The 17,808-nt window shown below is 35.8% G+C and overlaps 1 protein-coding gene across 1 annotated transcript in view; it reads left to right on the top strand.

Moving 5' to 3' along the window:
* The window catches only part of Zfyve16 (zinc finger FYVE-type containing 16), a 43,166-nt gene that overhangs the window by 9,096 nt on the left and 16,262 nt on the right, over positions 1-17,808 (top strand). Inside the window, exons 3-10 of the mRNA XM_090331701.1 lie at positions 1,096-3,347; positions 4,017-4,113; positions 7,503-7,664; positions 9,378-9,520; positions 12,520-12,898; positions 14,524-14,646; positions 15,315-15,470; positions 16,658-16,882. Coding sequence (XP_090187827.1) covers positions 1,096-3,347; positions 4,017-4,113; positions 7,503-7,664; positions 9,378-9,520; positions 12,520-12,898; positions 14,524-14,646; positions 15,315-15,470; positions 16,658-16,882 — 3,537 coding nt within the window. The remainder of the gene's footprint in view (positions 1-1,095; positions 3,348-4,016; positions 4,114-7,502; positions 7,665-9,377; positions 9,521-12,519; positions 12,899-14,523; positions 14,647-15,314; positions 15,471-16,657; positions 16,883-17,808) is intronic.

Raw genomic sequence — 17,808 nt, 5'->3', positions numbered from 1 at the left:
TGAACCTTGATCCTCAGATCTCAACCACCACCTGAGTAGCTAGGATTACAGGCATGAGCCACCGCACAGACTAGTTTCTTTTCAGATACAAATTTAGCTATAAGAAAAACCTGCAAAGTCAGCATAGCAGTTCATTTACTTTTAACAGGTATTATGTCCCTAATTGCTTCATTTCATCTGCCTATTTTGTCATCATCATTGTCATCTTAATCTTATATTTATAAAATGCCTACCAAAAACATATTACTCAGTATTATCTATAAATGACATAAGGCAAAAGCTCATGGAGCTTCCCTCAGAATGAAATTAGGAACTTGGTGGGTGTGTGGAACAAAATATTTCAGTTAGTTTTTAGCTCTTAGTCTGGTTTTTATATACAACTTAATTAGGAGTCAAAATTTTATCACTCTTGGGCTGGAAGTTTGGCCTAATGGTAGAGTGCTTGCCTAGCATGTATGAAGATCCCGGTTCGATTTCTTCATACCACATACATAGAAAAAAGCTGGAAGTGGTGCTGAGGCTCAAGTGATAGAGCTCTAGCCTTGAAAAAGCCCAAGGAGGGTGCTTAGGCCCTGAGGCCAAGCCCAGGACTGGACAAAAAAAAAATTTTTTTTTATCACTCTTGATATGTGTACTGAAAAATGAATAGGCAGTAGCTCACCCCTGTAATCCTAGATACTCAGGAGGCTGAGTTCTGAGGATCACAGTTCAAAGCCAGCCTGGGCACTAAAGACCTTGGACACTAAAGACCTTGAGACCGTTATCTCCAACTAATCTATAGAAAATGGGGAGTGCAGCTGTGGCTCAAGGGTAGGGCAGTAGCCTTGAGCTGAAGAGCTTAGGGACAGTGCCCAGGCCCAGAGTTCAAGCCCCATGACCCACAAAAAAAAAAAAAAAAAGAAAAGAAAAATGAAAATCAGAAAATACTATAATGACAAATAATAAGGTCATATAGTATAGAAGTCTTAAAATGCAGAGTAACTACAAAACTTTGTTTTTTATTAGCACTTGTTAATAGCAGAGGGGAGGGATTTCATTTTCTGAATAATTTTTACTTGATTTGGATCTTCTAAACTTCGTTTCTGTTTTAATTAGATGAGCAAGATTATCTCCAAGGTCCACAAAATACATATGATGATAACCACTGTTCAGTTTCTTCAGAGTTAGCTTCTTCACAGCTAACTTTGCTACTACCAAAGGCCCAGCAGTATGTTAACAATTGTGCCTCATCAGAAGCATGCTGTGAAAAAAATGAGACTTTCTTGACTGAAAAACCACTTGAAGGACTGACTGCTATACAAAGTGAAAAAAATGTAACAGGACTTGACCTCCTTTCTTCTGTGGATGGTAGTACTTCAGATGAAGTATTGCCTTTATATATGAGCCGATGTAGTAAACCTGTCTGTGACCTGATAAGTGACATGGGTAACTTAGTTCATGCAACTAATAGCGAAGAAGACATTGAAAAATTACAACCAGATGACTTAAAGTTCAATACAGATTCTTTGATTGGATTGGAGACCTCCTCAGTTTCAGATACTCTCTGTGTTTCCACAGACTATGATAGTACTACTGTCAGAGAAGAACAGAATGATGTCAGCTCTGAATTACAAAATAGAGAAATTGATGGAACCAAAGAATTAGGAATAAAAGTAGACACATCACTTTCAGATATGTGTAAATACAGTGGAACAGAAAAGTTAAAGGACAAAAGGATCTTTAATCAATTAGAACCAGTTGTTGATTTTAACATGTCCTTTGCTTTCACACAACAAAGTTCTACAATGTATGATGCCAAAGATAACCTAGAACACAAGACTCTGCCATGTGAGTTACAAAAAGATGATGGTTGTTTGGCCGAAGAACAGGAAAATATGGCAGTAAGAAGCACCACAGAACGTTTAAAAGAAGGAGATAGTATGAGTATTTTGCCTAGCAGTCTTCCAAATATTGAAAGTTTATGCCTCAATGACTCACACTCAAGAGATGAGAATTTCAAATTGCCTGACTTTCCTTTGCAGGAAGATAGAACTGCCGTGGTTACAAAACAATCTGCAAATGAAACCTCAAGAAATCCAGACCTTAAAGATAACACTACAGTCCAAGATTCTTCTCCCACTTTACCTGTTTCAAGTGAAAGTGTACACTCTTCCTTGTCCTGTCTTTCCTTATCTGGGTCTTTGTGTGGATCACTAATAGATAGTAAAACACAGGATGACTTTTTACCTCAGAGTGAACCTAAAGGTCATAAAGAAGATGTAGTGACTATGCATGAAGATTTACAGAAGAGCACTCTTGTACATGGGGGATCCTTCAGGGAGTCTGACCTGTTGAAAAAGGAAAAATCTAAAACCATATTTCTTCAGCCAGTGAATGGAAAGAGGGATGATGGAGAAGTGGAACGTGAGCAGATGGTAATCAGAATTGAACCTTTGCAGTACCATGAGGACTCCAGTTCTGCAGCTACAGAATCTCAAGCCGAGCTCCTTGGTGCGAGTGCCCCAGAGCCTTGTCACAGTCTCAGTTTTTCTAGCAATAATATGGACGTGCAAGACTTAGATTACTTCAATATTGATGAAAGCATGAAAAGTGGCATGCTCATTAGTGATGCTGAACTTGATGCTTTTTTGACAGAACAGTATCTTCAGACCACTAACATAGAATCTTTTGAAGAAAATGTAGAAGATTCTAAACCTCAAGTGAATCAGACAGATATGAAAGGCTTTCATGATGGAAATGTCTGTGACATGTATTTCAATGCAGAAACAGGAACTCCTGGGAAAAATGGTGGCATTAACATTCTTTGTGAAACAATTGATAAACAAAATACAAGAGACAATGGCCTTTCTGCAGGAGAAAAATGTACAATTCCAAATGAACAAGAGTTACCTACTAGTAAGTCTGAAATGGTAAAGGAATTACCAGCTTCTGGTATTAACAGTCAGTCTACTCATGTTGGAGGGGCTAGACCTAAACAATTGTTTAGTCTTCCACCAAGAATAAGCAACTCAAAGGAACCAAATAAGCTGGATGTTCCAAATACGCCAGAAAGTGAACCCTGCTTAGCAAATACCATTTCTCCAGTCACTTGTACTACAGATTCTACAACTGATCCACAGGTTGGCTTCAATTCTAATTATATTGATATAGAAAGTAATTTTGAAGGTGGATCCAGTTTTGTAAGTGCAAATGAGGAATCCTCACCCGAAAACATTTGCAAAGAAGGCTTGGTTTTGGGCCAAAAACAACCTACTTGGGTTCCTGATTCGGAAGCTCCCAACTGTATGAACTGCCAAGTCAAATTTACGTTTACAAAAAGGCGACATCACTGCCGAGCATGTGGGAAAGTAAGTTATAAAAATCATTTTTTTTGCTTTGCTTTTTGTTGTATGGTATTGGGAATTTAATCAACTGTTCTATCACATTTATCCCCAGCCAAATCATTTCTTTTGAGTCTCTGAAATCCAATATAAAAAAACACTGATTAATAAGTAGTTATAAGATTTCATTAATTTAAAATGAGATTTTTTTTCTTTCCTATTGTGGAAATACATAAAGTGCTACTCTTTTGCAAATTAATTGATAGTTATGTTAAATTTTCATTATATTCTAGAAAGTAATGAACATGTCCATTTTGTGAAATTTAAGAATATTGTCCTTAGCTTTGTGTCACACTGGAGTTGGAATTCAGGGCCTTGGGCAGGCACTTGTGTACTCTTCCCCAGCTCTTTTTTAGCTCTTCATTCTAACACTTTCCTAACTTCCCACCTAATTAGTGACAGCACGTACCACAATCCTCAGGTTTTTGTTAGTTGAGATGGGAGGTCTCATTGCAAACAGTTTTTGAACTGTAATCCTAAACACTTCTGCAAAGCAGGTACAATTACTATTGTTAACTACTGTGCCATGCTGAAAAGTGGATTTTAGTTATTAGTTTAGGATCTCCCCTCCTTTGCCTCTAGTATGTATAAATATGCTTGAAATAAAAACATATTTGGTATTTTATTCCTTTGTAGGTATTTTGTGGTGTCTGTTGTAATAGGAAATGTAAACTTCAGTATCTTGAAAAGGAAGCAAGAGTGTGTGTAATCTGCTATGAGACTATTAATAAAGGTGAGTATTAATCTGACATGTTCACTTCCAGTAATTGAGTAATACATATTTTGTTTTGTTTTGTTTTTATCTGGACTGTGACAAAGATAAACTTTTTATTTTCTTAAGGTAAGGACCTAGTGTTGACTTATCTGGCTTAGGTGGGACATCCCAAGGCTTGGTTTCTCTTCTTTTTGTTCCACTCTCACAATTAATACTACCAGTCTGGAAAGGAAGCATTCAGTTTCTGGAGTAGCAGTTCATTAACTTTTAACAGGTACCAAGTCCCTAAATGCTGCATTTCATCTGCCTATTGGTTTTGTCATCATCATGGTCATCCTCATCATCTTAATCTCACATTTAAAAAATACCTACCAAAAATAGTGCTTAATATTATCTATAAAGATAAAATTTGCACCTTTCAAGAATAACCTAAATTGACAATAAGATATAAAGTAGTTATATAGTTTTATGAACTTTTAGGACTGCCATGCCGTTTGTACATTATATACATTATAGCCTCCTTTCCCCCCCCCCCCCTTTCTAAGTTTTAGAGTGTTATGTGTATGTGTGCTTCTCATTGTTCTCTGGCTTTCTAGCTAGTTTTCATTTTTAGCAATAGTCTTGATGGTCTTCTTTGAGTTCTATAGGTTTTATGTGAATGTGTTATATTGTATTTTCCCCCTAAATACATATTTGTTCTTTTGAGTACTTCTTTCATTCTTAAAAATTTTTGACAGTTCAGTTCTCAGCAAAGATTACTTGGAACATTTTGACCAGACCTGTGCACTAGCTCAGACACTGCTTCCTACTAAAAAGGAGAATAAATACCTGATAATAATTTATTTTTCTCTTTTGAATGAAGATTAATTTTTTTCAGCAGTTCTCCAAAAAGCTCTGATGTGAGTCTGTTAGCCTGAGGTAAGCTGTCCTACTCCCTGCTGTTGCCTATTCTTTGGAAGATTATAGACTATAAATTCTTTTAATAGAGTGTAAACATTTTCTCAGTAACCATATTGTTTTTTGAAAAAAAAATTTTTTTTGCCAGTCCTGGGCCTTGAACTCAGGGCCTGAGCACTGTCCTTGGGCTTTCTCAAGGCTAGCACTCTATCACTGGAGCTACAGCACCATTTCCAGCTTTTTTTTTCTATATATATGTGGTACTGAGGAATCAAACCTGGGTTTTCATGCATGCTAGGCAAGCACTCTTACCACTAGGCCAAACTCCTGGCCTGTTTTTTTTGTTGTTGTTGGTTTTTTGTTTTTTTTTAAGTTTTAAGTCCTTTTAGTTGGGTTTTCTCTTACACTTACACTGTTGCAAAAGTATAGAAGACAACTAGTCGTGCTGCTAGCCAAGATAATTTGCTACAATTCAGAAATTTTAGAGCGAACTCTCACATAATTATCTCCCAAACATTAAAAAAAAAAAAGTTAACACCCCTATGAAGAATTGATGTGTTCTCTGAGTTAGCAGGTTAGATTTGGGGATGAGGATTAAAATATATTCTGACAAAGTCCAAGAGAGGAGAAGATGTAAGACACTACGTAGGATACTAAAATCAAACTTTGATTTATTAGAGAATATATGGTGAATTGAATTTGTTTAGTTATGTTTTATTTTCTTTGTTATCTCTTGTACAATTTTTAATAGAGCTATAATTTATATACTACAAGAAAGCATTAATAAAAGTTATCTTAACATCAGCATTAGGGTTTGAAATGATAGAAATGGGTATTTTTATCATATAAGATTTAAGAGTTGTGACCCATCCATATTCACTGTAGATAAAGAAGAAAATGATAGTAAATAATGAAAACATTGTGCTAAGATGTATGAATTTTAGGAAGCCTTGCATGTGAATGCTGTTTGTAAGAGCTGGAGCAAATTAGAATTACTTTAAAGCCTTGAGAGTAAGCAATTGGATTTCACTTGATTATAGTAAGCTATCTTGGTTCTTGGAAGCCTTTTTTTTTGGGGGGGTGGAGGTCATGGGGCTTGAACTAGGCCTGGATGCTATCCCTGAGCTCTTCAGCTCAAGGCTACCACCCTACCCTTGAGCCAAGACCCACTTCCAACTTCTAGAGGTTAATTGGAGATAAGAGTCTCAGGTCCTTTTGTGCCTGGGCTCGTTTTGAACTCTGGTCCTCAGATCTCAGTCTGCTGAGTAGCTAGTATTACAGGCATGAGCCACTTCACCCAGCTGGAAGCCATTTTTTGAATGTTGTCACTTAGTGGCATTTAAGGAAGATTATTTTAGCAGTAGCCAACAGCAGATCACTTTGGATAAATGCTGAAGGCCAAGCTACAAGAGCTGATGTATATTTTGATTGAAAAATCATTCAGCAATACTCAGACTCACTCAGCAATATTCAGACGATATTTTATATTCCAATTGAGCACATACTAGATGTATGAAACTTATAAATATAGGGAAGAGAGTAAACAGGATATCTGATGGTGATAATATCCTGAAATGAAATAGAAAAGTGTAAGCAGAGCAGATAATAACAGATTAGTGGCAAGAAGTGTTTTTCACAAGTAGTCATCATAAGACTTTAAGATAACATGACATGTAAATTAGAAACTTGAAAGGAGAGACAAGAGCTATGTAGATGCCTAAAAAAAGGGCAGAGGTTGGGCCAGGAGTTTGGCCTAGTGGTGGAATGCTTGCCTAGCATGCAAAGACCCCGGTTTGATTCCTCGGTACCACTTACATAGAAAAAGCCGGAAATGGTGTTGTGGCTCAAGTGGAAGAGCTCAGCCTTGAGAAAGTCCAAGAACAGTACTCAGGCCCTGAGTTCAAGCCCAGGACTAGCCCCCCTCAAAAAAAGAAAGAAAGGAAAAAAAAAAAAAAACCAGAGACAAAGGGAATAAAAACAGCAAAGAGCCTAAGCTAGGACAGTGTGGGATTAACTTGAGGAATGAGTGGGCCCAGGTGTCTGGATTTGTAGTAAATGAGTGGGAGTAAAGTAAGAAATGAGGTTGGACAGGTAAGCAAGAAGGTGGAAGAAGTGGGGATCTGGAGCATACGGATCTTATTAGTCATTTTAACAACTTAAGTTTTTCTGAAAAATGGTAATGATTCATGTCTTTAAAAAATGATTTTGAATCATGTTAGAAATAGACCCTTGGAGTATAAGATAAAAAATAAGGACACTCACACTTAAAAAAGTATTATTTTCGGCAGTAGATGTCACACATATGCCAGATATAATACTGAAGTAATTCATTGTTAGCTTATCAAATTGGAGTGCTACCAGCTAGAAGAAGGAGCCAGAATCTTTGTAAAGTGCCCACTTTTTCTGGATTGGTTTATTTATTCTCCTTACAACTGAAAAATAAGAAAAAATTATAATTTACTTTGAGGTTCAAAAAAGACACTGCTAATACTATTTTTTCCCATTTGTAGCTCAGGCATTTGAAAGGATGATGAGCCCAACTGGTTCTAACTCTAAATCGAATCATTCTGGTGAACGTGCCACTGTCCAGCCACTTCAAGACACCCAAATATCCAGTATACCTTCACCTACAGCTTTGCCAATTTCAGCACTTAAACAACCAAATGTTGAAGGTAATGAAAACAGCACCATGTCTTAAAGCTCAATTATTAAAATAGAATTATCTATTATAATCAGAGTCCAGCTAGGGAGTGGAACCCAAACCAAATAGGAAGAGGATTTTAATATAGGGAATAGGTTACTACATAAATACACAAAGACTAGAAGATCAAAAAGGACATGCTCTAGAATCTCAGTAGTTAATAAATGTAAGAATCAGCTACTACCACTAGGATTAGAGAATCTTTAAACCTCTTACCCAAATGGTACTCAGCCCATAATAGTCTTTATCTCAGCCTCTTGAGCTATTATGCCTAGCCTGTTATATATTTTGATAAAACATTTTATTTATTTTCATGTCTTTTTGTATGTGTTTCTTTCCTTATCCATTATACTCTGGTCTCCACTTTTATATCTCCTTTAGTCCTTAAATTTTATTTATTCTCCACTTATTATAGTAGATGTGAAATGTCTCCCAAAGGCTTTATTGAAGCTTATATTGAATACTACTCCTGTGTAGTATTAAGAGGGGAAGTTATTAGATCTTAAGGGCTCTGACCTGATCAATGGATTAATCCATTTCTGGATCCATGATTTAGTGGTATTGTGAGGAATTGGTAGAAACTAGAAAGTAGAACCTAGTTGATGAAGTAGGTCATTGAAGGTAAGCCCTAGAAGAACAGTCTTTCCTCCTCTTCTTTTTCTCTTTCTTTCTCTGCTTCTTCTCTGCTGTATAGGATAAACAGCTTTGCTTTGCTACACCCTCCTCACCATTATGCTCTGCCTTGGCACATGGCTACAGTGATGGGGCCAAACAGCCTTGGACTGAACTCTTTGAAATCATGAGCCAAAGTATATTTTTCCTCCTTTGAAGTCATATTCTCTGGTATTTTTTTTAGATTTTATTAACATTGATTTTTAAATCATATTTCAAATGTCATGTTTAACAAATATTCAAGAAGGGATTCTCTATATACAATCACTGGCACATAGATTTTAGAACATAATTAAAATTAAGCTGAGTCTTTGTATGTCATAAATACATATTAATCTATGTAATAAAACATTATGTCTATAGAGTATATAGCCCATCGTAGACTTTTATGTCTATGTAGTTATGTTTGATAAAGGGATGCAAAGCTCATTAAGATACCATTCCACATTCACAAATACAGCCTCAATAATATCAGCTTTATATCTTTCCTAGTATCTTTTTTGTTGTTGTTGCTGGTGGTGGTGGTCATGGGGCTTGAACCCTGGGCCCTGGGCCCTGCCCCTGAGTTCTTCAGCTCAAGACTGGGCTCTACCACTTGAGCCACAGTGCCACTTCAGGTTTTCTGGTGGAAATAAAAGTTTCATGGACTTAGGTGCCCAGGCTGGCTTTGAACTGCGATCCCCAGACCTCAGCCTCCTGAGTAAGCTGGGATTACAGGCATGAGCCACCATACCCAGCTTTCCTACTGTCTTTTGTGAGTAATCTCACTGAACACTTCAGGGTATGATTCCAAGGGCTACACTTGGCCTTTTAGGCTCCTTTTTGTATGATATGCAGAAACACACTTTGTTCACCATAGGTGAATCAAAAAAAACCATGAGAATTCACAGGCTTGAAAATTTGGGACTTGCCAATGGATAGCAGGTTTTGAAAACATTTCCCGAACCCATTTGGTACTATATCAGAGCAATATTGAGAAACTAAAGTTAATTACTTTTCCAACTGATTGTAGGACTGTGTTCCAAAGAACAGAAGAGAGTCTGGTTTGCAGATGGCATATTGCCTAATGGTGAAGTTGCAGATACAACAAAATTATCATCTGGAAATAAAAGATGTTCTGAAGATTTTAGTCCTGTCTTGCCTAGTGTGCCCATGGTAAAGAATTTAACTTATTAAGTAAAATGTTATTTTTTAGTTAATTACTTGGGTGATTATTTGAGTTTGGTGAAATAAGAAATGGCTTCCTTCATTGTATTTTGCAGTCACACACTGCATTATGTATGAGTTGAAAACTGTGGTAACTGTTCACAGAGCAAGTCTTATTTGTCCTATGTCTCAACAGCTCAGATAGTTGTTAACAATTTTTAACAATAGAGCATTTTTAAATGAAGTAGTATACTTCTTGAAAAAATATTGGTGCCAGTCTTGGGGCTTGGGTACTGTCCCTGAACTTTTTTTGCTCAAGGCTAACAATGTACCACTTGAGTTGCAGCTCCTTTTCCAGCATTTTTGGTAATTAACTGGAGGTAACAGTCTCATGGACTTTCCTGCCCAGTCTAACTTTGAAGCATGATCCCCAGATTTCAGATTTCTGAGTGGTTAGGATTACAGGCGTGAGCCACTGGCACCTGGCTATGTTTGATAAAATATTGTTACATGCATGGTTTACTTGCACAAAGATGATCAGTTTTGAGAGATCGTTAATTCCCTTGGTGGTTTTTGTGGGTGTGAAACAAATGGTGAGAATTTGAATTGGTCCCTCTTATTATAATATTGAAATTAAGTCTACTTAATTTATCAAGTCATGTTCATACCCTGATTTTATATACTTGTATCTATCCATAAACATTGTGATACTTGAAAAAAAATACTGTTATGTGCTTAGTAGATTGCAATATAGTATAAACATTTGTATTCTATGACAAACAAAAGCAATTTAAATGACTTGCTTTATTGACCATGCTCTGAACTGAGCCCACATTATCTCTGAGAAATGAATGTCTTTATTTATGAAGTATATTTATGTCTTTATATAGTTTAGATTTTTATCCTTTTTTGTGTGAATTTAAGGCAATGGTTCAGAAACTCTTTGATCTCAGGTACCTATTACATTTTTAAAGTTAGGGAGGACTTGAAAAACATAGAAGTTGCGTATATGTTATATTACTAATTTCTGTATTTAAAGTTAAAAATGGAGTAAATTTTAAAATAGCTCACTATTCTAATAGAAATAATATTTTCAGGAAAATATTCTTTTTTTTTTTTTTTTTGCCAGTCTTGGGCTTGAGCTCAGGGCCTGAGCACTGTCCTTGGACTTTCTCAAGGCTAGAGCTCTACCACTTGAGGTTCAGCACCACTTCCGGCGTTTTCTATGTATGTGGTACCAAGGAATCGAACCCGGGTCTTCGTGCATGCTAGGCAAGCACGCTACCACTAGGCCAAACTCCCGGCCCCAAGGAAAATATTCTTACATTGAAGAATTTTTGTGAAAAGAGTGACATTGTTTCACGTTTTTGCTATTTAAAAAAAATTGAATTAACAGAACACAAATTTCCCATCACTTCTGGTAGTATTTTATGATGCGTTGTGTTCATTGACTATACGGAAGAGAACCCTGGGATTTTATCAGATCCCTGAAAGGATCTCGACAAGGCCACGGATCCGTAGGCTACATTTTGGTTCATAAAGGCTTATAGTAAAATGTTGTAACTGAGACTTTATGATTTAAGTTTAAATCAGTATTGATTTCATGGTTTTCAAAACTGGAAAGAATCTGGTAGTGATATTTATGTATTTACATAAAAGTGATATGTTTAGTAGAAGATAGATAACATACCATTTGTTGTACGTAAGGGTTCTTGAACTCAATTTTACAAATAAGCACAATTATCCAATTATTAGCTATTACCTCTTATTCAGTATTTCAACAAAATAAAAGTTACAGATAGGATAATATATTCTCACTTGAGTTTGTGAAATGTTCTCACTATTATTCCTGACAGTTTAGAAAAAGGGGACTTGCCAGACACTGGTGGTTCATGCCTATTATGCTAGCTCCTCAGGAGCTAAGGTCTAAGAATCTGTGGTTTGAAGCCAACCTGGACAGACAAATCTGAGAGACTTATCTTAACCAGCAAAAAGGCAGAAGTAGAGGTATGACTCAACTGCTACAATGCCAACTGTGAGCAAAAAAGCTCAAGGGCTTAAGTTCAAGTCCCAATGCTGGCATTAAAAATGAGAAAGGAGGCTTTATTAACCTGACTTGATGGGTATTTTTTTCTAGGTAGTTGCTATTATGGAATGTATCTTCCTTCTGCTTCCTAACCATTCCCCTTCTCTCTTTTCCTTTTCTCCTACCCTTCCACAGGTTGTTTTTTTTGTTGTTGTTGTTGTTTTGTTTTGTTTTGTTTTTTTGGGGGGGTTGTTGTGGGACTTCCTTGGGCCTAGGCACTGTCCCTGAGCTCTTTAGCTCAAGGCTACTGCCCTGTCCCTTGAGCCACAGTGTTTTCTGGTGGTTAATTGGATATGAGTCTCACGGACTTTCATGCTCAGGCTGGCTTTGAGCCAAGATTCTCAGATGGTCTCAACCTCAGAGTAACTGAGATTACAGGCATGAGCCACCAGAGCCCGACTGCCACAGCTTTTTTGACTGGCTGAGTTGAGCTGAGTTACTTGCTCTCTAATGTGGTTCAAGATCCCCAACTTTTTATTTTCAAGTCAGTAATCTTAAAGTCATTAATACTTACCTGAACATGCTCTTTAATGGCAAATGCCTCTGAACTTAAAAGTAAAGTGACATTGTTTCTTGGGAACTTTGACTTCAGAAAATTTTATGAGTTTTGTTCTATTAAAAAGTAGTTTGGTTGGGCCGGGAGTTTGGCCTAGTGGTAGAGTGCTTGCCTAGCATGCACGAAGACCCGGGTTCAATTCCTCGGTACCCCACATACATAGCAAAAAAGCTGGAAGTGGTGCTGAGGCTCAAGTGGTAGAGTTCTAGCCTTGAGAAAAGTCCAAGGACAGTGCTCAAGCCCTGAGCCCAAGCCCAGGACTGGCAAAAAAAAAAAAAAAAGTAGTTTGGTTATAGATGTCAACATTTGCATTTGAACAAGATAATATATTGTGATTTTATTTAATTTTTATTCTGTATTTTACAGACTGTAAACACAGGAGATCATACTCTTTCTACAACAGTGGGAAAACAAAACAATGAAATAGGAGATAGTACAAGAAATGAGATAATTCAGAGTCCTATTTCTCACGTTCCATCTTCAGAAAAATTGCTTATAAACACAGCAACTGAGGGGTTACCAAATGCTGCTTCTTTTACTCTAGATGATGATGTTTTTGCAGAAATTGAGGAGCCATCTAGTTCAACTGGCATCATAGTTAATAGCAATTTACCTGTTGCCAGTACGTCAGATTATAGGTTATTGTGTGGTATTGACAAATACGTTTGCAACAAGATTAGTCTTCTACCTGATGATGAGGATGGTTTGCCTCCACTTCTAGCAACATCTGGAGAAGAAGGATCAGGTAGGATAGCAGTTACTTAAAATTTTAAAAATCATATGCTGATGAATTTGGTATATATTTTATGAGAAGTGTTTTCAGTTTTTACTTAAACAATTTTTTGGGGGGGGCGGAGTGGGGGGTTTGGTTGTAGGGCTTGAACTCTGGGCCTAGGCATTGTCCCAGGCTGAACTCTTCAGCTCAAGGCTAGCACTCTACCACTTAAGTCACAGTGCCACTTCTGATATTCGGTAGTTAATTGGAGATAATAGTCTCACGGATTTTTTGTGCCCGAGCTGGCTTTGAACCACAGTCCTCAGATCTCAGCCTCCTGAATAGCTAGGATTGCCAGCATGAGCCACCACCACCCAGCTACCTAGACAATTTTTTTTGTGGTATGTACTAGGGATATTATTTTAGTTTATAAAAAGTTTTATTACAGAGAGAAAATCCTAAATTACTTGAATTTTTATGATGTTTTATTACATCTAGGTCCCTTATTAGAATTAGTCAAAATACAATATAGTTGAGAAATTCATAGACATGTAGAATTCCATTATATTACTGTTTTGATCTAAAATAAGAATCATAGTGCCAGAAGAAAAAAAAAAGTATTAGATTAGATGACAAAACTAGGGATTTTAGTTCCCCATCTGTTCTTTATTTTACATGTGCTTTAAAGTTATCTCCTTGGGTCTCAGTTTCCTTTATAAACCAAATGATCTCTAAGGTCCTTTCTAAGAGATTATGTAACTAGCTCATACCTCAGACTGACACCCTAGAATAGATATTTGCCATTTCATCTATTATGATGTATCATAAATCATGAAACTCTGGTTCTCTACGTGATGTAGAGAGATGAAGCTTAAGATGCCTATTCCTAGGATGTAAGAAAAGAGAAAGGATTATCTTAAATAACAAATGACACTGAAGAGGTATATTAATATGGTGAAATGCAGTGAGTTAAGAATTATGTTACTTTCAAAGAGAATAAAAAGCTGACAAATGCATTACTGTTAGTAAGTCATATGAGTAGTAGTGAGTAGTACTGAATGTTTCTTTCATAAACGTAGCTCTAATGACAAAAATATATGAAGTTGTTTCCTTTGCATGCCATGTATATTTTCCTGTTGATTGTCAAGGTTTTTTTTTGTTTTTTGTTTTTTTACTGTGTGTCACTGTAGCATCAGGAAGCATTTATAAAATAGAGCTAACAGTATAGCCCCAACTTATCCATATTTGCTCTTTGTAAACTAGAAATTTTCACATACTTGTAATTTCAGAAGTTAGAATTGGAGTGAACGCAAAACTAGAATGTACTTTTAACATACGTGTTTGAAGATGCTAAAATTTTATATGTATTTGTACATATTCTATATTTACGTATTTACTGTACATATATTTATAGTAACTATATGTACAAATGTTATGCTACATTATAATAGTATCAATATTGTTCTTGAATAGAAAGGTAAAAATGAATATAAAATAGTTTTCAAGATGTTGGTTAATTTTATGAAATATATTTGTTTTTGTTTATTCTTCAGTTTCATCACGCTGTTGGTGAACTTACACATTTGTATTTTTTTCATTGTAAGTATATTTAAGAATATATTTGTGCTGACTAATATGTGACCTCTCTTGTTTAGTGCCTGTTATACAAGAGCACCCATCCCATGAGCAGATAATGTTACTTCTTGAAGGTGAAGGGCTTTGTCCTGTTACATTTGTTCTAAATGCTAATCTGCTCGTGAATGTCAAGCTAATATTTTGTAAGTAAATATTCACATTTTTGCTTAATTGTTAAGTGAGATTTCTGAAGTCATTATATCTTTAAGTTACATTTTGAATCGCAACAGGGAAAAAATGAGCACATGCAATTTAGTCACATATGACTAAAAATTTAGAACAAATTTCATAAACTTATACTCACTGAAACTTGATATATAAGCTTAAGAGATTTTGAACAGCATCCCTCTGTTAAGTTCATCTGTTCAGTAGATGCAGTATATTTTGATGCTTATAATACAGTTGACTCATGGCTTTTTGAAAAGTTGACATTTGGTAATAAATAGAAATCAATAAAAGCAATAAAGATAAGTTTTAAAGTAAATGTCATGGATCTAATTTTTTAAACCCTGAATAATAATTCTCACTACTCATTAATGCATATTCTAGCTTTTTATTCTCTTTGAAAGTTAGCATAATTCTTACTGTGTTTCACCATATTACTATACCTTTTCCTTCAATATTATTTGTTATTTGATGTAAGACAATTCTTTCTCTTTTCTTACATTAATCCTATTCAATTTATAGTTTTTATGATGGTATCTTTGGAAAAATAAGAAATTCAAAAAGTTTTGCTTCATGCAAAAGCAGCTTTTAGCTTATTAGATTAATAGAAGTTGAAGTTTATGATTGTATGCTTTTGTCATTCAAGATTCTTCAGAAAAATATTGGTACTTCTCAACCAACGGATTGCATGGTTTAGGACAGGCAGAAATTTTTATTCTATTGTTATGCTTGCCAAATGAAGACAGAATTCCTAAGGACATCTTCAAACTGTTCATCACTTTGTATAAGAATGCTCTAAAAGGTATAACTTTATTTTGTACTGTCAGAGTAGGAGATGTATAAAGTAGCTAAAGGAATTTATGTCTCTGCTTGTGCAAATTATATGAGATGGCTTTATTTTCAGTCTTTCTGCCTTATTGCTGTGGAGGAATTGGTAATTTCCTTAAAAGAACCTACTCATTTTTAGCCTCCTTAAAGTGATAGATTTAACTAATAATCATTTTTTGTCCCCTTAAACTTAGCACTAATTTGATTAGTGTCTATATAAAGAGGTTCAATTTTAAAAATAGAAATGTGTCTACCTCCTTGATTTTTAAAAAATGTATTTATATACTTGCTTACCATTTGTTTCACTTCACTTTGGGGGGACATAATTTGGTAGAAGAATATAAAGTTATCCATATTTTCAAATTTTGGTTCACAGTTAGAAATAGATAACATTGACCCCTGTTTGAGACACTAGATATGAACTTAGAGCCCTGTGCTTGCTAGGCAGGTACTTCACCATTTGAACCATGTTCCCAACCTTGTTTGCTTCATCTTACACTGTGTTGCTCCTACCTCTGCCTCCCAAGTTACAGGAGTGCCACCACCCCTAGATTGCTTTTTTAAATAAGGTCTCATTGACTTTTAATTTATTTATTGTTGCCTGGGCTGGCCTCAAACTGATATCCTCCTGTCTCTGCTTCTATAGTTACGTGCCACCATATGGCCTAGTTACTTCTCTAAGATTAGAAATAAGTAGACTAGGCATGGTGGTTCAAAACTTTAATCTTAGCTACTCAAGAGAGATTGGGATGATTTCAATTCCAAACCACTTGGTGTCAAAAAAAAAAATGAGACTTTATCAATCAGTAGTTTAGCATACCTGTGATACTATCAATCAGTAGTTTAGCATACCTGTGATACTAACTACTCAAGAAGCATTAGGTAGGAAGGTCATGGTATTAGGCTGGCCCTAAGACTAGGATGCAAGGCACTATACAAAGAATTACTAAAAAAGAGCCAAGATATGGCTTAAGTAGTAGAGTACCGGAATATATCATGTGTGGCCCTGAGTTCAACCACAGTATTGCTCCTCTCACTACCCCACCAAAAAAAAACCCAAAACAAAACAAAATGTAGAAATGAGAAAAAAATTCTATTTGTCTTCATCTTTCAGCAACAGTGAAACAATTTTAATATTTTTATTAACAATTTCGTTTCTAGGAAAATACATAGAAAACTTGGACAATATTACCTTTACTGAGAGTTTTCTCAATAGCAAAGATCATGGAGGATTCTTGTTTATTACACCTACTTTTCAGAAACTTGATGATCTCCCATTACCAAGTAGTCCTTTTCTTTGTGGAATCCTTATCCAGAAACTGGAAATTCCATGGGCAAAAGTTTTTCCTATGCGTTTAATGTTGAGATTGGGTACAGAATATAAAGGTAAGTTTGAGAATAAAAAGATTGCACATTTTTTAAAACATTTAGGGAAATTATTAAAAATAATTTAACAGATTACTGGAATTACTTTTTACTTGCTATACTTTTAAATTCCTGAAACATCTTCTAGTAAGTTAATTTAAACAACCTTAGTATGTTATGAAGTATCTAGGTGTTCATAAGTTAAAAATTTTCTGAAATTCAAAACAAAACATAGAAAATTTTGATAGTGTTACTTTTGTTAAAGTCTTCATAAAAGTGTATATTAGTGAGAATAAGTTATTAACCCTCTGAATTTACCCATATCATAAAGCTAAACAAAAAAAATCAGTGCTACTTCATTTACTTGCTGACCATAATCAAGAATTAAATATTTTAGCTGTCATTTTTCTAAGCCTTCAATTCTTAATTCTTACTTTTGGATTCTTGATAATACTGGGCACTGGGAGCACATTACTATAATCATAGTTTTTAGGAGACTGAGATCTGAGGATCACACTTTGAAGCCAGCTCTTATTTCCAATTAAAACAGCAAAAAGCCAGATATGAAGCTGTGGCTAAAAGTGGTAGAGCGCTAGCCTTCAATGAAAAAAGCTGAGTTCAAGTCCTAGTACCAGAATAAAACAACACAGGGCTGGGAGTTTGGCCTAGTGGTAGAGTGTTTGCCTAGCATGCCCGAAGATCCAGGTTCGATTCCTCAGTATCACATATACAGAAAAAAGCCGAAAGTTGTGCTGTGGCTCAAGTGACATAGCCCTAGCCTTGAGAAAGACCAAGGACAGTACTCAGGCCCTGAATTCAAGCCCAGGGACTGGCGCGCGCACACGCACACACACACACACGCAAAACAATAATAATAAATTTTGGCTAACCACAGAAAATCATAAAGTTAGCCAGATAACATTTCAACCAATAAGTTGACATGCCAG

This window comes from Megascapheus bottae, chromosome 4 (assembly GCF_031878675.1).
Source record: "Megascapheus bottae isolate mThoBot1 chromosome 4, mThoBot2.hap1, whole genome shotgun sequence".
Lineage (NCBI taxonomy): Eukaryota > Metazoa > Chordata > Mammalia > Rodentia > Geomyidae > Megascapheus > Megascapheus bottae.
This window is presented reverse-complemented; position numbering and strand designations above follow the sequence as displayed.